General features: G+C 48.1%; 1 protein-coding gene across 2 annotated transcripts in view; it reads left to right on the forward strand.

The window, feature by feature from the left end:
• Nucleotides 1–18,620, forward strand: part of DOCK1 (dedicator of cytokinesis 1) — a 555,400-nt gene that overhangs the window by 497,897 nt on the left and 38,883 nt on the right. For both annotated transcript variants that reach the window (XM_005566736.4, XM_005566737.4), the window contains exons 39-43: nt 7,482–7,571; nt 9,135–9,239; nt 14,167–14,308; nt 14,443–14,521; nt 15,967–16,051. In XM_005566736.4, coding sequence (XP_005566793.1) covers nt 7,482–7,571; nt 9,135–9,239; nt 14,167–14,308; nt 14,443–14,521; nt 15,967–16,051 — 501 coding nt within the window. The remainder of the gene's footprint in view (nt 1–7,481; nt 7,572–9,134; nt 9,240–14,166; nt 14,309–14,442; nt 14,522–15,966; nt 16,052–18,620) is intronic.

The following is an 18,620-nucleotide window of genomic DNA, read 5'->3' on the forward strand; positions in this document are numbered from 1 at the left end:
ACAGCTGCAGTGATGCTGGGTACATAGAGAGCCCTGGGCCAGGTCACAGCTGCAGTGATGCTGGGTACATAGAGAACCCTGGGCCAGGTCACAGCTGCAGTGGTGCTGGGTACATAGAGAACCCTGGGTCAGGTCACAGCTGCAGTGATGCTGGGTACATAGAGAGCCCTGGGCCAGGTCACAGCTGCAGTGGTGCTGGGTGCATAGAGAGCCCTGGGCCAGGTCACAGCTGCAGTGATACTTGGCGGCTCCCCACCCTGTGCCCTGGATTCCTCCCAATCCCAGGACATCTCACCAGCACATCTGCACTCTCCCCTTGCAGCAACCACGTGTTGTTCTGTCAGCTCCCACCCTCCCACCTGCAACCATGCCATTATTGCTCTCATCTTTAAAGAGAGTTCTTTCTTGTTCCAACTCCCCTGTCCAGCCACTGCCCATTTCTCCTCCTCTTTCTACAACACTCCATAAAGGGTGATCTGCACTTGCTGTTCCTCTCCTCCTGTTGTCTCTGGAGCCCACTCCCTCACCAGTGGCCAGTAACTGCCGTGGAAGGCAGGAGTGAGCAGCTCCGTGTCTCTCTCTCTCCAATTAAAGCACCGAGCAAGAACCAGCTGTATCTCTTGCTGCCTGCTTTAGGCTTTTCAAGGTCTTTCTTTGCAAAACTACAAATGTAGTCTTTGCAAAACTACAGAAGACAATAGTCTTTGCAAAACTACAAAAGAAAAAATACCCTATCTCTGTTAAAAAAAAAAAAAAATCATTTTTTACCTAGCACATTACAAGCTGAGTGAATAGTTTTCTGTTTTGACTAATAAGGAATTGCTGTGGAATAAAGAAGCCATGTTGATGAGCATAAGTCACATGGGCAGTGGATCATATGAGATCTGAGCAGTGACTCCTGCATGACACAGGTAGTGGCTCCTGCGTGACCAGGCAGTATGTCCTGTATGACTGGGACAGTGACTCCTGTATGACCCGGGCAGTGGCTCCTGTATGACCCAGGCAGTGGTCCCTGTATGACCCGGGCAGTGGTCCCTGTATGACCCAGGCAGTGACTCCTGTATGACCCGGGCAGTGGTCCCTGTATGACCCGGGCAGTGGCTCCTGTATGACCCGGGCAGTGGCTCCTGTATGATCCGGGCAGTGGCTCCTGTATGATCTGGGCAGTGGCTCCTGTATGACCTGGGCAGTGGCTCCTGTATGATCCGGGCAGTGGCTCCTGTATGATCCGGGCAGTGGCTCCTGTATGACCCGGGCAGTGGCTCCTGTATGATCCGGGCAGTGGCTCCTGTATGACCTGGGCAGTGGCTCCTGTATGATCTGGGCAGTGGCTCCTGTATGACCTGGGCAGTGGCTCCTGTATGACCTGGGCAGTGGCTCCTGTATGATCCGGGCAGTGGCTCCTGTATGACCCGGGCAGTGGTCCCTGTATGATCCGGGCAGTGGCTCCTGTATGACCCGGGCAGTGGTCCCTGTATGACCCGGGCAGTGGCTCCTGTATGACCTGGGCAGTGGCTCCTGTATGATCCGGGCAGTGGTCCCTGTATGACCTGGGCAGTGGCTCCTGTATGATCCGGGCAGTGGCTCCTGTATGATCCGGGCAGTGGTCCCTGTATGACCCGGGCAATGGCTCCTGTATGACCGGGGCAGTGAATCCTGTATGACCCGGGCAATGAATCCTATATGACCCGGGCAGTGGTCCCTGTATGATCCGGGCAGTGGCTCCTGTATGATCCGGGCAGTGGTCCCTGTATGACCCGGGCAATGGCTCCTGTATGACCGGGGCAGTGAATCCTGTATGACCCGGGCAATGAATCCTGTATGACCCGGGCAGTGGTCCCCGTATGACCTGGGCAGAGGCTCCTGTATGATCTGGGCAGTGGTCCCTGTATGATCCGGGCAGTGGCTCCTGTATGATCCGGGCAATGGCTCCTGTATGACCCGGGCAGTGGCTCCTGTATGACCCGGGCAGTGGTCCCTGTATGACCCGGGCAATGGCTCCTGTATGACCTGGGCAGTGGCTCCTGTATGACCGGGGCAGTGAATCCTGTATGACCCGGGCAGTGAATCCTGTATGACCCGGGCAGTGGTCCCTGTATGATCCGGGCAGTGGCTCCTGTATGATCCGGGCAGTGGTCCCTGTATGACCCGGGTATTGGGTCCTGCATATCCTGGACAGTGGTTCCTGTATAACCTGAGTAGTGACTCCTGTATGACATGGGTCGTGGCTCCTGGATGACACAAATAGTGGCTCCTGGATGACACAGGCAGTGACTCCTGTATTACACAGCTGTGACTCTGATTTGACAAGGCAGGGATTCCCGTGTGATGGGGTAGTGCTCCAGTATGACATTGCCGTGTCTGGTCCATCTTGTGCACACTTGGGGTGACTTTGGCATCATTACTGCAAGATCAGTCAGCTTTCAACTGCAGACCATCTTTGCTGGGGCAGGGAGTCAGGCCTGAGTCTGCCTCAGAAAGGTCTTCGCAAAAAGTCAATCCTGCACCAGATCAGTCAGTGCCGGCTGAGCACTCCAGGAGGACCAAGGATGAGGCCTGGCTCAAGGAAAAAGGGAGGGGCCTGGAGAGAGTGGACATGCTTGAAAAGGGTCTCCATTCCTTGCAGTACAGTTGCAGGCAACACCAAGACTAGCTGGGCCCTTGGAATCATCCAGGCCCACCTCACCAGGGCCGCCAGCCACACACCTGGAAGGGACGCTGTCACTCAGCACGCATTGAGCAAAGAACGGACTGAACGCAGCCTCCTGCTAGCCCTGGGCCTCCCTGGCCCCTGTGCTGCTGCTGACGGACCTCCCCCAGAGCTCTGGATTCTTCCACACCAGTGATTTTAATCCATTTTGATGTCAGAGACGTGTGTGGGACTCTGGTAATTCGGAGGGTAATTGAGTATGACTCTTTTCCCAATAACTGCTGTAAAAAAACAGAACAGATGAATTTTAGAAGGATGTCTGAAATGCAAGCATCCTATAAAGTATCTCCACTGGTGAGTTACTTACAGCTAGTCAGCAAATGAAACCAGAGTCGCCCACCAGTATCCTGGTGAGTCATCGCCAGCCTGAATTATTAGAAAGGGACGGCTGTCCCGGCTGGCATCTTTCCTTTCATCTGCTGCTGTTCCCTTGTCCTGCGACATCCATGTTGTCATCCTATCAGAATCATCAACATCACCTCATGGGTAAGAAATCAATTCCTGCTGCATTCTCTACAGCTGCTCCTGTCTGGGAACTAAGGAAGGAGTTTTATTATAAAAGAAAGTTTTTATTCCATTTTCTATTCATGGAACTTGAAGAAATGGAACTTCCTGAAACCAGGAGGTTCAGAAAAATAGAGAGAAGATTATCATCTCAAAAGAACACGTCTCATATCATCTGGGGGAAAGCAGGGGTGGGGAGACCGTCCTCCGTGCTGCAAGTCAACCGGCAATTTCGAGAATGCCAGAAATTGAATTAAAGATTTCGCATCAGAAAATAAAGTTGTCTGCTGATACGGGGCTTTTTCATTGGGACTGTGGCAAACCTGATAAACCTGTAGCACTTCTGAGAATGGAGCCAAAGCAGGGTATTCAATCGCAGAGGTTAAAGCGCTTCTTTCACTGAGATCATCTAAATCTAGATCCTACTGGATCTGCCTTCTCTCTGGCACGGAAACGTTGTCCAAGGTATTCACGTTGGAAGTGTGAATTCCCCACACTCTCTTTAAAGCCCCATCCAATTAAAAGGAGATGAAAATCTCCTTGATGCAGAGGCCTTTGAAACACGCTGAGGGTAGTGGGGAGGGATGAGAGATACATATTTACAGGAAATCTGATAGAAAAGACCACATGTAGCCTGAGGGTGAGTCTGAGAAGATACTTACTCAAGACTTGTATTTCTTTTAAAAACAATTACTTTTGATATGTATCTAAAGTATCTCCTCTGTCATTTAGGATAAAGACAGATTAGGCTTTTACTCAGGAATGAATTAGAAGCCCTGGCATTCTAGGAAGCTAAAGAGTTTGTATCCACTTGCAGAAAACTGAAAATAATAATAATAATAATAATAATCTGGTGTAAGAGACCTACAAGGAAAGGTAATGTTCTCTTTGAAATGGAAATCTGCTTAGAGAGGAAGTGGTCACTGGAGCTTTAAAAAAACATTAAAAGTAAGGAAGTTCTCCCTTCCTAGAAAATGTGAGCTGGGGCTCTAGCAGAGGACACACGAAAGACTTAGAGCAGCAGACTGAGATATTCCAGGAACGGGAGGCAACTGTAAACCTTTAGCAGGATGGGGGAGACAGATGGGGGCTCTGGAAAGGGACCAGGTAGCAGAGCGGGGACCGTAGGCAGGGCGTCTTGGGCCACCTCCTGCCCTCCCTGGACACTGGTCCCAGCTCTGAAATCTTTGTTTTCTTTGGCCTTGCTTTTATTTTGTTATTCAAAGTATTAAAATGCCGCTCTGATTCTAGAATAACTTTTACTCTCATCGAAAATAGCTGATGGCTTCTTTACGTCGTGGCTATGACAGGAGTATTTTGGGAGCATTTAAATAAAACAATGTTCTTAAGTTTATTAGGTGGCTCTGAAGTGAGTGAGGCTTCAATGGGGTCATCCTATAGAAAGAAAAGGCAAAGGCCAGCGGGCAGGTGGGGGCTCAGTGCCAAGGATGACCCATGTTTAGGGCTTGGCAGTCTGTCTCCCCTATGGGAACCTCGAGTTCAAGGCCAGCCTGGACTCTTTTCAAATCATCCTGGCAGTAGGTGGGGAAGCCGCTTGGAAGGGCTGCTCCGTGGCCATCAGGAACAAGGACTTTCAAAAAGGCCACGCTGGGTCAAGCCCACCGCTTGTCTGCTGTGCGTCCTCGGCAAAGCTGCTGACCAGTCTGATCCCTAGATTCCTTATCTGCAAAATGGGTGTAATGCAGATGCCCACCTGACAAAGTGATTGGAGGCCTTAAACAGGAGAGCACAGGTGGCTGGACCGAGGAAGGTGGGAAAAACCGAAACCACCTTTGCAAAAAAATTAACAGTGAGGAAACTATGTCAATAAAAGAGATCTAATCGAAATCCTCACCCGCCCCCTGTAACCAGCTTGAGGTGTTTCTAGCTCTTGGGAAACTGCCTTTCCCTGGCGCTGTCTGCGACCAATTATTATTTTAGAGAGACAGTGTAACAACTGCCTGACGGTCACCTGACTTTACTGGTAGGATGTCAGGGGAGCCCTCTCCTGCCCCGCTCAGTCATGCCTCTCCTATAATCATTCCTGGGCTTTGGCTAAGCCAACTCTGGGAGACCTCTAGTTTAGAGTTTAAATGATAATAGGCCTTCTCTAAAACTCAGCCGCCTTTATAAAGCTAATGAAAGGCCGTCAGGCTAGGAAGAGGAGAGAAACCTGAATTCTGCTAAGGTGTAGACTGGTCACAAAATACGCAACTTCACTACTATAAATTAGCCTTTTGAGATCTTTTCAGATTTTTTGCTTGTCTGACACCTGGCTCCACCCAAACCACCAGCCCCACTCCTGTGGCCCACCTAGAAGCAACTCAGCTCAAGAGGGCAGCTCTGACCCCTGTGATTTCGTCTCCAACCCAACCCATCTGCAGCAGCATCCATTAGCTGGCCGCCACCACCCCTTCCCCCAGACTGCCTTTGAAAAGCCCCTCCCCTGGGAGCCTTTGGGGAGATTGATTTGAGTAGTGTTACTGGCTGCAAATCCCTACGGCTCTGCAGCAACCTCAGTTCTCACCACCTCAGAAGAAGGAATTCGACTGAGGGGCATAAAGCAGAAGAAGAGACTGAGGCAAGTTTCCGAGCCGGAGTGAAAGTTTATTAAAAAGTTTTAGAGCGGGAATGAAAAGAAAGTACACTTGGAAGAGGGCCAAGCAGACATCTTGGAGGTCAAGTGCCCCATTTGACCTTGGGCTTGGGGTTTGATATGCTGGGCTACTTTCATGTGCCGCTTTTCCAGTGGAATGCCCCTGGAAGGTGACCAGTTAAACTCCGCCATGATGCCTCTCAATTCACATGCTTGAGCCCACTCACCCAGCTCCTGAAATCTTACCAGGAAGCTGCTGATGACCAGCTTGAGGTGTTTCTAGCTCTTGGGAAACTGCCTTTCTCTGGCACTGTCTGCGACCAATTATTATTTTAGAGAGACGGTGTAACAACTGCCTGACCGTCACCTGACAGTCACCTGACTTTGCTGGTAGGAGGTCAGGGGAGCCCTCTCCTGCCCCGCTCATGCCTGACTAGCTACCTGCTGTAACAGCATGGCTGGCCTTATGTCAATTAAACTCTTTCTTTACTGCAAGGCCTTGGTCTTTTTTTGTGCAGCCGGCGGGTGGGGGCTCAGTGCCAAGGGTAGTCCAGGTTTGGGGCCTGGAAAGCCTGGCCTGTTGGGTGGTTCCGAAGCTGTGTGGTTCCCTCCTAAGGACTGGTGCTACCATCCTGTGGGAATGACGGCAGTTGAGAAGTGGTGATTCGTGGCTGGGAATGCAGCATGTAGGATGATAGGAAGCTTTCCTGGTTGTAAATCAGCATCCAACAGTTCTGTTCACTAAACCTTCTCAGGCAGGCCCTGGGTTAAGGTCCAGAGGTTTTACAGGTTGATAAAGCTGAGCCCCTGTCCTTATGGTAGTTTCCGTACATTGCCAGAAGTTTTGAGGCAGCAGGATCCTGGGTCTTTGTGGAAGCACAAAGGAGGAGAGTGGGAGGCAGCTAGGAAGGCTTCCTGAAAGAGATGATTCCTCTGATTTTTCCGTGGTTTTCTCCAGTAATCCACTTTGTTTTTCCCAAGAAAAATAAAGACAATTAAGGCCAACTATCTTTCAAAAAATTATTCCACATGTGTCAAAAGCTTATCAACATTTTAATCACTGATTTAGAAAGTAACTTACCTTGCAAAGTTCCCCCTTTTCAAAATGATACCTGGCTTTATATCCATAGCATAGTCACACACATACATCAAACTTTCTGGAAGCTTTAGTTTAGAGTCGAAGTCTGCCCTGATATTTGTGATCATTGGTGATTTTCGACATAGCATTTTGTAGGTGGATGGCATGGGAAAATAGCCAAGTCAGGCCCCCAGTTTCTACATAAATGCATCCCACAGCCTCTCTTCACCCTACAGTTCCTTTTCTCTGGCTCCAAGGCTGTTGGGACAGATGGGCTTCTGGCCCCAGCTGGCAGCAGGAGACCAAGGACAGAAGCGGTGAGGACTGGCCAACAGACTGCTGTTACCATGGCCAGAGGCCTGCGTGATTGACATGCCAGTGATTGACCTCTTTGGCCAGCTGATGCTGTGGGTCACGAGCCAAAAGACAGGAGCTTCAAGAAAATATTTGTATTTTTTCAGTGTTACTCCCATAGTGTTTCATTTCTTCAAATGTACTTCTACACTGTTTTATTTTGAATGATTGCATTCCTGTTTTACTCTTCGCACAATTCAGGCCTCGGTGTCTCTTTCTTTTCTTTGTTTCAACTCAAGATGTGGGAGGAGGCCATTGCCTTGGGCAAGGAGCTAGCCGAGCAGTATGAGAACGAAATGTTTGATTATGAGCAACTCAGCGAATTGCTGGTGAGTCTTTATTTCTTTTCATTTAAATCAACACAGGCAATCTCAGCTGGTTTTTCAGGAATTTCTCTTTCCATGTCAAGGTTGGGGTTCACTCCAGACACTCTGGGACCCAGGCCATGTCCCTCCGTTTTGCCTAGGAAGATGGTTTTAGTTTATTTGCTGGTTGATATTTGGCCCATAAATATTTACTTTTTACTCCCAAGTCAGCTCTTATAACCAAACTCTTAAGGCTTCTATGAACAAATTGTACATAAACAACTGCTGACCTTGTGTGTAGTGGTCTTGACAGCCCAGGAGTCTGAGCATTTGTACTAGTTTAAAACTGCCCCCAGGCCGGGCACACTGGCTCACACCTGTAATCCCAGCACTTTGGGAGGCTGAGGCGGGCGGATCAAGAGGTCAGAAGATCGAGACCATCCTGGTTAACACAGTGAAACCCCGTCTCTGCTAAAAAATACAAAAAAATTAGCCCAGCGTGGTGGTGGGCGCCTGTAGTCCCAGCTACTCGGGAGGCTGAGGCAGGAGAATGGCGTGAACCTGGGAGGCGGAGCTTGCAGTGAGCTGAGATCGTGCCACTGCACTTCAGTCTGGGTGACAGAGCAAGAATCTGTCTCAAAAAAAAATAATAATTATATATATATATATTTGTAATTTTATAGTTATAAATGTAATATATTATTATTGTAAAAATCACCTTTAATAGCACCACCGTTGGCCAGGCACGGAGGCTCGCACCTGTAATCCCAGTACTTTGGGAGGCCGAGGCAGGCAGATCATGAGGTTAGGAGATCGAGACCATTTTAGCTAACACAGTGAAACCCCGTCTCTACTAAAAATACAAAAATGTTAGCCGGGCGTGGTGGCGGGCGCCTGTAGTCCCAGCTACTCGGGAGGCTGAGGCAGGAGAATGGCGTGAACCCAGGAGGTGGAAGTTGCAGTGAGCCGAGATCGCGCCACTGCACTCCAGCCTGGGCAACAGAGTGAGAATCCGTCTCAAAAAACAAAAAACCTGACCCCTTCTATGAGAGAGGAATGGACAGATAATGACCAGACCTTTCTTCTGCCATGGGAACGCTGTTAGTTTCTAATCACTGCCTCCTCCACCTTGTCATTTTTCTATTCAGCAGATCACCTTAATGATGTGGGAATGTGTGTCATGAATTTAGAACAGAACGATTCTGTTCTTTTAAATTCTCCTTGAATGTATCCCACTATCTGACCCATACCTTTTAAAAAGTACTAAGGGCCAGTCATTTAATCAGAAGAAAACGCATTTCTTTGGCACCTCTTCGATTATTGAAAACACCCATAAGTCACAACTGTTTGCTGAATTTGGTCTTGTTTGTTCAGATTCCTTTGCGAAATGATGGAGAAGGAGTGAAAAATAATATCAAAACAATGAAGTGAGATGAAATTCAGGTGCAGCCTCAGTACCATCTCCCACCATCTCCCTCTCCCACCCTATAGAAGTCGCCAGAGCTTTTAAAGAGCCCACAAGAAGAATCCAGAGGTACACATGCTTGAATACTCAAACCTGAAATGCATTCTCTTTTTTCCTTCCAGAAAAAACAGGCTCAGTTTTATGAAAACATCGTCAAAGTGATCAGGCCCAAGCCTGACTATTTTGCTGTTGGCTACTACGGACAAGGGTTCCCCACATTCCTGCGGGTAAAGTTTGATTCTGCCTAATCTGAGCCATGATTGTTCCCCCAGCAGAGAATCCCCTTCCCATTCTGAGGAAGGGTGGGGAGTTTGCATCCGCGTGGCAAGGTGCAGCTCTCCACACTGCCATAGCCTGGTGGTTAGCCCAGGGGACAGAGAGAGGCTGACGGGATTTTCTTTGGTTGCATATAACCTTTCCATCTGATGTTTCCTTAAAACGACCCTCCTTCAGAGATGTACGTGTATTATTTTAGTTGAGGTGTGGTATGTGTAACATACTATTTGCCATCTTAACCATTTTCAGGTGTGTAGTTCGGTGGCATTCATACATTCGCATTGTTGTGCAGCCAGCACCACCATCTGCCTTCAGAACTTTTTCATCTTGCAAAACTGAAATTCTCCATCCGTCAAACACTGCCTCCTCATTCTCCCTCCCCGTAGCCCCTGGCAGCCACCATTCTACTTTGTGTCTCTGTGAATCTGACTGTTCTAGGGACCTTGTATCAGTGGAATTGTACAGTACTCGCCCTTCTGTGTTTGACGTGTTTCACTCGGCCGAATGCCTTCCAGGTTCATCCAGGTTGTAGCCTGTGTCAGAACTTCACCCTTTTTAAGGCTGAATGGTATTTCATTGTATGGAGAGGCCACATTTTATTCATTCATTGATCCATTGATGAACATTTGGGTTGTCCCCACCCAATGTGCTGCTGTGAAGATGTATGATTTTAATTATATGGGAAGTTGGAAGTGGATCTGTATGGCCACGGTGCTGGAAACTCCAAATCAGGCTCCATCCCTGAGACAGGCACGTGCTTTCGGACATGTGATTGAAGCAGTAACCGTGATCACCTGCCAGATGCCCGTTTCCCAATATTCACATGAGGCCAAAGGAGAAGTTATATAAATATTAAGAATGCTGCCTGGCCTACCATATAATTGTTTATACATTTTCTCAAAAACACATTCTTGGATGGCATTGACCAGTGGGTCATGATTTCCTGATATTTCTTACGACTTTTTTTTTTTTTTTTTTTTTTGACACGTGGTTTTCTCTTATCCTAGGAGACCATGTGTGATTTCTCTGGCTTTAGGAAGCAGAAGCTCTGTGTCTTGAGCACGGCTGTCTGGGGCAGTTGAAACCAGTTGGGTGATTCCACTGGTTCCAGACATTGCTCATTTGGGGTCCTGTGTTTCCGATTCCACGGGAGTCACTAATAGTGTGAGACACCTCTTCATCACGGTACCCAGAGGATACAAACCTCCCCTTAGGAAGGACATGTCCCTGTTGACAGGAGAGCCCCACAGTTCTGGCCTGCTCCACGAGGTGAGGCTGGCTGCCCACTCCTCAGTATCCTGCCTGGTGATGGAGGCGTCTGGCCCTGTCCTGGTCACTCCTGGTCATTGCTGGTCAGCTTCTCCTCTTGCCTTCATCGTGCAGCAAAGAAAGTGGTTGATCAGAAGCACAGATTCTGAACAAAGTCTTCCCTTCCAGAGAATGAATAAAGGAGGCTTAGTTACAAGCTGTGAATTAGAGACAAGTTTGAAACTAGCTTCATTCTCAATAAAAAGCAAAGCTGAAAGGTGGAATGAGCTTGGAGTTAAAGCCACTTACTGTTGCTAAAGGCTTTAATTCGAGTGTGTGTGCTCCAGAACATACATCTTTAAGAAAGGGAGAGAAATGGACCAAGCCATGGCAGCCTTGTGCAGTGCTTGGTGTTAAATGGTGCGTGTGGCCCCTGTGGATGGAGATCTACCTCTGGATATGTAGGCACCAACTCTGGATCCATGCAGTATGGTTATCCCGGAGTCCAGAGCTAGGGAGCAGCCTGCGTGGAATATTATGTGAAGGCAGTGCCGGGTGCGGAGGACATGTCATGGCCCCCGAGCCCAGTAGACGCCAGGTTGTGCCAGGAGCTCATGCATGGCAGGCTCCAGGGACGGTCCTGGGTCATCTCCACCACCAAAAGGACAAAATGAAAAGTCCAAATGGGGGTTAACAGGCTTGGTTAATATTGAACTGACTTTCCCTCCACACCTGGATCATTCTGCGGGGCTGCAGCAATGTATTTATCACGCTTCACAGATCACCTGGCAGGGGTCAATCTGCCAGTGACACTAGCAAGTTACCAAAAAGTGGGCGGAATGTTTGAGTGCTTCATGCCCTGCTGGAGAGGAGCCTCCAAGAACTGACTAGCTGTCCCTTTTGCTTTGTTTTTCTCTAAAAATTGATCTCACTGTTGTTTGTGCTCATATTAATATTTATAGGTCTTACAAGGAATAAATATCTTTGACTATATGTACATTTTCCCCTTGTTTTCATGTTCGAAGGGATCATTTCAGAATGCAAAGTAACTGACATTTTCCGAAAATGTTATTCGTGTTTTTATCTATAACTTACCAGCGTTTTTCGATTAAAGTTTTTATATACATTTTTATTATTATGTCTTTCTTATGTAAAGCATAAGAAAAATGCTTGCTAGTTTCATAGTAGTCTGTTATACGTTAAATCTTACTGAATTTTGGAAGTGTGTGGCTTTATATAGCCTTAGAAGATATTCAAACTGTGTATTTATATTTCTAATTAAGACTACATTTTATCTGGTTTCTGCTTGACTTTTTTTTTTGGAGATAAATAGAATATTTTTCTTCCATAATGGTACTTTTAAGACATATCTAAGCACAAAGTGAAAAAGAATTCAATTCTTAAACTGGTTCTTTTTTAGTGATTTAGGAGAACTCAGAATAAGCTGGGGCGAGGGAAGGGGACTGTCTTAGTCCACTGGGGCTGCTGTAACAGAATACCTTAGACTGGGTACTTTATAAGCAACAGAATGTGTTGTTCCCAGTTCCAGAGGCTGGGAAGTCCAAGATCAAGGTGCCAGCAGATTTGGAGTCTGAGGAGGGCCATTCCTCGTAGATGGTGCCTTCCACCTGTTCTCACGGGGTGGAAAGGGCAGGCAGCTCTCTGGGCCCTCTTTTCTAAGGCACTGATCCCTTTCACAAGGGTGGAGCCCCAATACCTAATTCCCTTCCAGAGGCCCCACCTTCTAATACTGTCACCTTGGTGGTTAGGTTTCAGCATCTGAATTTTGGGGGCTACAAACATTCAGACCACAGCAGGGATCAGTTGATTCGGTGTCATACGATCTCTCTTAATCCTTTTGAAAATCCATTAGTTAGACAAATTTTAATTTGACTTCAATCTTGGTCTTTAGGGGATAAGTGTAAGAATATGCAGCAAGGTGCTGTCCTCTGGCTGCCTCTGTCTGTTCGTCTCCCTCTCTGGCACCTGTCCAGGAGTGACTGCAGATGGGGCAAGGCTGCAGCTGACTTGGGAGCAGCCAGCCTGGAGGTTCTTTCCCAGCGTCCCCCGATCGAAGAACAGAAGCACCTCAGCAACCACATCCCGTCCTGGAAAGCGTTACCCCCAGACTTCTGTTTCTTGTACCCCGGTGACTCCTGCTTGCTGTCTTCTCCTTGTGGCAGTTTTCATTTCAGTTGAGACAGCCTAGATGGGACAGGGTGGGTGGCGGGAGGTAGAAGGCTTCCAAAACCAGCAGCAACATTACACCAGATACTCATTGGCCCCTTTCTGTGACCCAGGTGACACTCAGAACACACGTGTTGAATTCGGGAAAACAGGGAGACCTGTTACATCTTGCAAGAAAAACGTTCCTTACGGGTGTATTTACAGAGGACTGTGTCACACTCAGGCAGAAAAGACCTCAACAAGACAGCCTTGTGGAAGGAAGAAAACTTACCTACTTAACTCCCCTCCACGCCCCAGGCTGCCTAGCCTAGCCTAGCCATCTATATCAACCCCAGTGGACTGACACTCCAACTTGGAATTTATGGAGGTGACAAAAGTGTCATTGGAGATGGACCAAACCCAGCCCTTCCAAGAAGAGCTCTGTGTATTTTATCTTGACATATGTTGATGAATAATGACCTGCACAAGCACTCTTAAGTGCAGGAAGGGAAGTCCTGCTCTCCGTCCTTCTCCAGTCACTCCCTTGGGGGAGGCCAGGAACTTAGTAGCTCTGGGCTCTGGACTGCATCCCTTCCCCTCGGGTTCTGCTCACCTCGACTGTGTCTCACAGGAGTCGGCGTGGAGTGGCCATGCTCAGGCGCTGGGACCCCACCTTAGCTCATGCTCTCTTAAATTCCTTATGGCAGAATGGGCCGGGCGCGGTGGCTCAAGCCTGTAATCCCAGCACTCTGGGAGGCCGAGACGGGCGGATCACGAGGTCAGGAGATCGAGACCATCCTGGCTAACATGGTGAAACCCCGTCTCTACTAAAAAAAAAATACAAAAAACTAGCCGGGCGAGGTGGCAGGCGCCTGTAGTCCCAGCTACTCAGGAGGCTGAGGCAGGAGAATGGCGTAAACCCGGGAGGCAGAGGCTGCAGTGAGCTGAGATCCAGCCACTGCACTCCAGCCTGGGCGACAGAGCGAGACTCCGTCTCAAGGAAAAAAAAAAAATTTTCTATGGCAGAATGAAAACGACTTCATTAGGGCCTACCTGAAAAGAAAACAAAAACCAGAAAAAGCGTGGACATCATTATCCACTTGCCCTGGCTGCCTTACCCCCTTCTAACCCTTTCATGCCCACTCTGTTGTAAGCTTCTGAGTGTTCATTTGGTTTTTCACATAGTTTTTAAATCAGTTGTTACTGTCAAGATGAAAACATAGCACAGATGTTAGTAGCTCAGTGTTGAGTGCCTCTTAAACAGTATTAACTTACATGCTTGATGACCATGTGTTCTTGATTAACAAAGCCAACGCAAGTTAAAAAAAAAAATTACAAGTTGTTCTTAAATTCAATGACATTTTGTAAGAACCCGTAAGGCATATTTTAAGACCAGCACATTGCATGTGAACTCTTCCTGGCCCTTTCTCTGTGGTGTTATTAAATGAATGTCACCCTTTCCAGGGAAAAGTTTTCATTTACCGAGGGAAAGAGTATGAGCGCCGGGAAGATTTTGAGGCTCGACTGTTAACTCAGTTTCCAAACGCCGAAAAAATGAAGACAACATCTCCACCAGGCGACGATATTAAAAACTCCCCTGGCCAGTGTATCCTTTAAGACAACCGCGTCAACTCTGAAGCCATGGCGACGCCGTTCATTTGGGTGGTTGGGTGTGATGGGGGGCCTCTCTCATGGTTGATGTCTGTGCTGCCTTAGCGGTCCTTAACCCCCTCACCTCAGATATTCAGTGCTTCACAGTGAAGCCCAAACTCGATCTGCCTCCTAAGTTTCACAGGCCAGTGTCAGAGCAGATTGTAAGGTAATCATCCCATTTTTCTTACCCAACATGAGGGTTGTAAGAGGCTGTGTGGACAGATCTCTTCCTAATGATTCCACCTTTTAAAGGATGATTTTTAGCCTTTGATTCGCTTTCCAAATGCTCTTTCTGTCCTCTTTGAAGAGCAAGGGAAGCTAATTATTTTCAGCATCCAAAAAAAGTGAAAGGAGATGTTAATCCGTGTGCTGGGAGCGTGCAAAGCCTATTCCTTTCCCAAAGTCAGCTGATGGCAAAAACCTAAGCGGGCAGTGGAGGCCGTCTGGTCTCCTTTATAGGCCTGCCCCACGGGGTACAATCTCCTAGGGAGCTTCCCAGCAGTGCATCCTGCCCATTTCCAGCAAAGCCAAGTCCATACACGTGAGTGCGGCCTGAATGTTTGCATTTCGAAAGGTGGGAAATGGGATTTGCACATTTGCTCCTGGTGACACACAGGAGAACCCTTCAGCCTCACAGCACAGCAATTCCATAATGTAGGATTATGAGGGGGCTTTTAAGCCCCCTGAGTCAACTGTCCATAGTTGAATGAGATTTTCTGCCTGTCGGTTGAATCGCACCTGACTTAGCAATGGCATAGAATGCTTTAACAGATGTGTTTGATATTAAGACTTTGCTGTTCTGTTTGATCCATGTTCTGGTGAAAATATTAATCTCTTTGATGACTTCACATTCCTTAGGATCTGCTTCATTTTGCTTCCTGAAGTTTGGTGGTTTCTTTGACCTTTCATTGTTTCTTTGACCTTTCTTCAGCAATAATGGGAAATAAACAGGGACCCCGTGTGTTTACAAATGACTGCTCTCACAAGGCATACATTTTAAGGGTTGCAACCTTTTTTTTTTCAGAGGCCTTAAGCAAATAGTGAAGCTTAGAGCCTTCTCAGATGCAGTAGTTTCTGTTGCTGTGGAAGTCTGCCTGCATTTCAGTGCAGGGGAGGAATCGGTCTTGGTCTCTCCACGCCCTCCCTGTGCGTGCGGATAGCCTGTCTCCCACCCTGGCCGCGGAGGCAGGTTACTTACGTTTTCCTGTGTGTCACTCTTGCGGTGGTTGCAAAATCTGTACTTTGTAGATCTGAAACTAAAGTATGTGATACTTTTTAAAAATAATAATAAACACATACATTGAACACAAAAGCCTTTTTTCTCTCTCCTTCGCTTCACCCTTCCTGTGTTCTTGCTCATTTCACTCTTACTCAGCTTCTGTTTTCCCTCGAGGTGTTGGCGGGGACAGGGAAGAGGCAAAAACTCAAGTTAATTTTTCCACCTGCCAACATCTCCCTGACTGGGAGAGGACGCCAAGGCGATGGCTTCAGGTCAAGGTTAGGGAGATTTTGCAGGCGGCAGTGACATATTCTAAGGCCAGACCCTGTGTCCAAAAGCAAATTGGCTGTTTGCCGGGTTAAATGTCTAATGATCTGTCTGTCTCTGTATAGTTTTTACAGGGTGAACGAGGTCCAGCGATTTGAATATTCTCGGCCAATCCGGAAAGGAGAGAAAAACCCAGACAATGAATTTGCGGTAAAAAAACAAACCACCAAAACAAACAAACAAAAAATATCATTCCACCACCAATAGAACTGCCAGTGGAGAAGCGAGGCCTCAAAGGCAGCCACAGGGCAGTATTAAATGTCTCTGTATATTGTGTGCAGAAATCCTAATCTATTACCCCCTCCAAAGTTAGAAAAACTAATTGCCATTTCACTAACAATATGACTAAGGTCACTGAGATATTTGATAAGGAGACTGTGCCGGCCGAATGCCGGAGCTCCCATATGAGTAGCCTGCCTTCCCCGTGAGCCCCAGGTGAGAAAGCAGGTGCCTATTATCGCTAGTTACAAATGGGCCCGTGGAGTGCTGAGGTGCTGGGTGCTGACGTGGCTTCCTGCAGGTGCTTCCTGCAGCACATGAACTCATCCCTAACTCAGGTGCTCATCCTAACTCAGTATCCAGCACCTGAACTTCACTGGAGCACAACACACAACTGCAGGGTTGACCCTAGCACTACTGGCGATACAGACTGGGTTGTTCTCTGTGGTGGGGCCATCCTGTGCGTCCAGGGATGTTTGGCAGCATCCCTGAACTCTGCCTACTAGGTGCCAGTGTCACCACCCCAGTTGGGACAGCCAATCAAAAAGATTTCCAGACTGGGCGTGGTGGCTCATGCCTGTAATCCCAACACTTTGGGAGGCTGAGGCAGGTGGATCACATTAGTTCAGGAGTTCGAGACCAGCCTGACCCACATAGTAAAACCCTGTCTCTACTAATAGTACAAAATTAGCTGGGCGTGGTGGCACATGCCTGTAATCCCAGCTACTTGGGAGGCTGAGGCGGGAGAATCGCTTGAACCCAGGAGGCAGAGGTTGCAGTGAGCCGAGATCGCTCCATTGCACTCCAGCCTGGGGGACAAGAGTGAAACTCCATCCAAAAAAAAAAAAAGTTTCCAGAAATGGCAAAATAAAACATCTACCCCCTGTTGCAAACCACGGCATTTGAGTTGTAGAAATAACAGCAAACATCTTTAGAGCCTTTTTTTCTTTTTCTTTTTTTTTTTTTTGAGACAGTGCCTCACTCTGTCACCCAGGCTGGAGTGCAGTGGTGCAATCTTGGCTCACTGCAAGCTCTGCCTCCCGGGTTCACACCTTTCTCCTGCCTTACCCTCCCCAGTAGCTGGCACTACAGGTGCCCACCACCACGCCCGGCTAATTTTTTGTGTTTTAGTTTTCTTTTATTTTTGTGTGTTTGGACGGGGTTTCACCGTGTTAGCCAGAATGGTCTCAATCTCCTGACCTCGTGATCCGCCCACTTCAGCCTCCCAAAGTGCTGGGATTATAGGCGTGAGCCACTGCACCTGGCCATAGAGCCTTTTAAAAATTCTACATACAAACTGCTTTCATGGATTCATTTGTATTTTTATTTTATTTATTTTTTTGTATAGAGGTGGGATCTATGTTGCCCAGGCTGGTCTTGAACTCCTGGGCTCAAGTGAGTGGATCCATGTTGAAAAGGCATCAAAGAAGCCATAATTTTTAAAAAATGTTAATGTTTATCCATCTTGCCTGGGAAACCTCCGGAAATCCCTATGTAGTCCTATATTGCAAGGAGGCATTAGTCTGGGGTCCCCCAAGGAGGACCAGCTCTGCTGAGAATGACTTCTCTTGTGTGCCGTCTGAAGGCATCTAGGCTATCAAGGTCAAAGGTGAATTAGCACCCTACTGCTGACCAGAGCAAAGCTCAGAACCCTTCCAGCAGGGTTGCCTCAAGTAAAGAGTGGCGTCTACCCACTCTCCCTGCCAATCCCTCAGGGGTCCGCCAGTCATCGGATCCTCAGGGCAGTACCTGTGAGTCTCCTATCTCAGCTCTTAAGAGCCATGGGGAAGTTCCTTCCAGCCCTGAGGCCAGATTCCTTGGTGTCACCAAGGAGCACAAAGGAGCTTGGAGTTGGTGGAATCTGCAGTATTGTGCAGTCCCAGCAGGTTGGTTGTTTGAAGATTAAGACCCTATTTATTGGTGAACCCAGCACCCTGGACCTCCTCCAGGACCGGTCACTGCAGTGTCTATTGTCTGTAGCAGTGCGGGCAGAACCTAGGCATGTCTAACCTGGACACCCTCGCTAAGGGCAGTGGCTTTCAGAGCATTCTGCGCCTGTTACTGTCATCACAAGCACTAACGCTAGTATTTATATGGAGTCCCTCAACTGTGGGATTTATAGGCAGTTCTTGAATTTCCCTCACACGTCTCCCATCTGGCAAGTAGATATATTCTTAGACTATAAAGAAATAGACACAAGGAGGTCAAGTGAACTGCTGAAGGGTGCGCAGCCAGTTGGGTGCAGAGCTAAGAATAACGAAAGCTCTTGACATTTTGAGCTGTGCTGAGCCCAGAGGCTATGCTTCTTCTAAATGGCCCTGAAGTCCCCTAACGGCCCCGTTTAGGTCCAGGCACTTGGACAAAGTGTTCGGAAGCCGCAGGATTTGGTCCTTCACATGCCCCCCAAAACCTCAGATAAGTACAAAGTCTTTTGCTCTACTGGGAAGCCAGGCTCCGGCCCTACAGCAGGGAGCCCAGCTCCAAGTGCAGCGGGCTGGGG

Source organism: Macaca fascicularis, chromosome 9 (genome assembly GCF_037993035.2).
Source record: "Macaca fascicularis isolate 582-1 chromosome 9, T2T-MFA8v1.1".
In the NCBI taxonomy this organism is placed as follows: domain Eukaryota; kingdom Metazoa; phylum Chordata; class Mammalia; order Primates; family Cercopithecidae; genus Macaca; species Macaca fascicularis.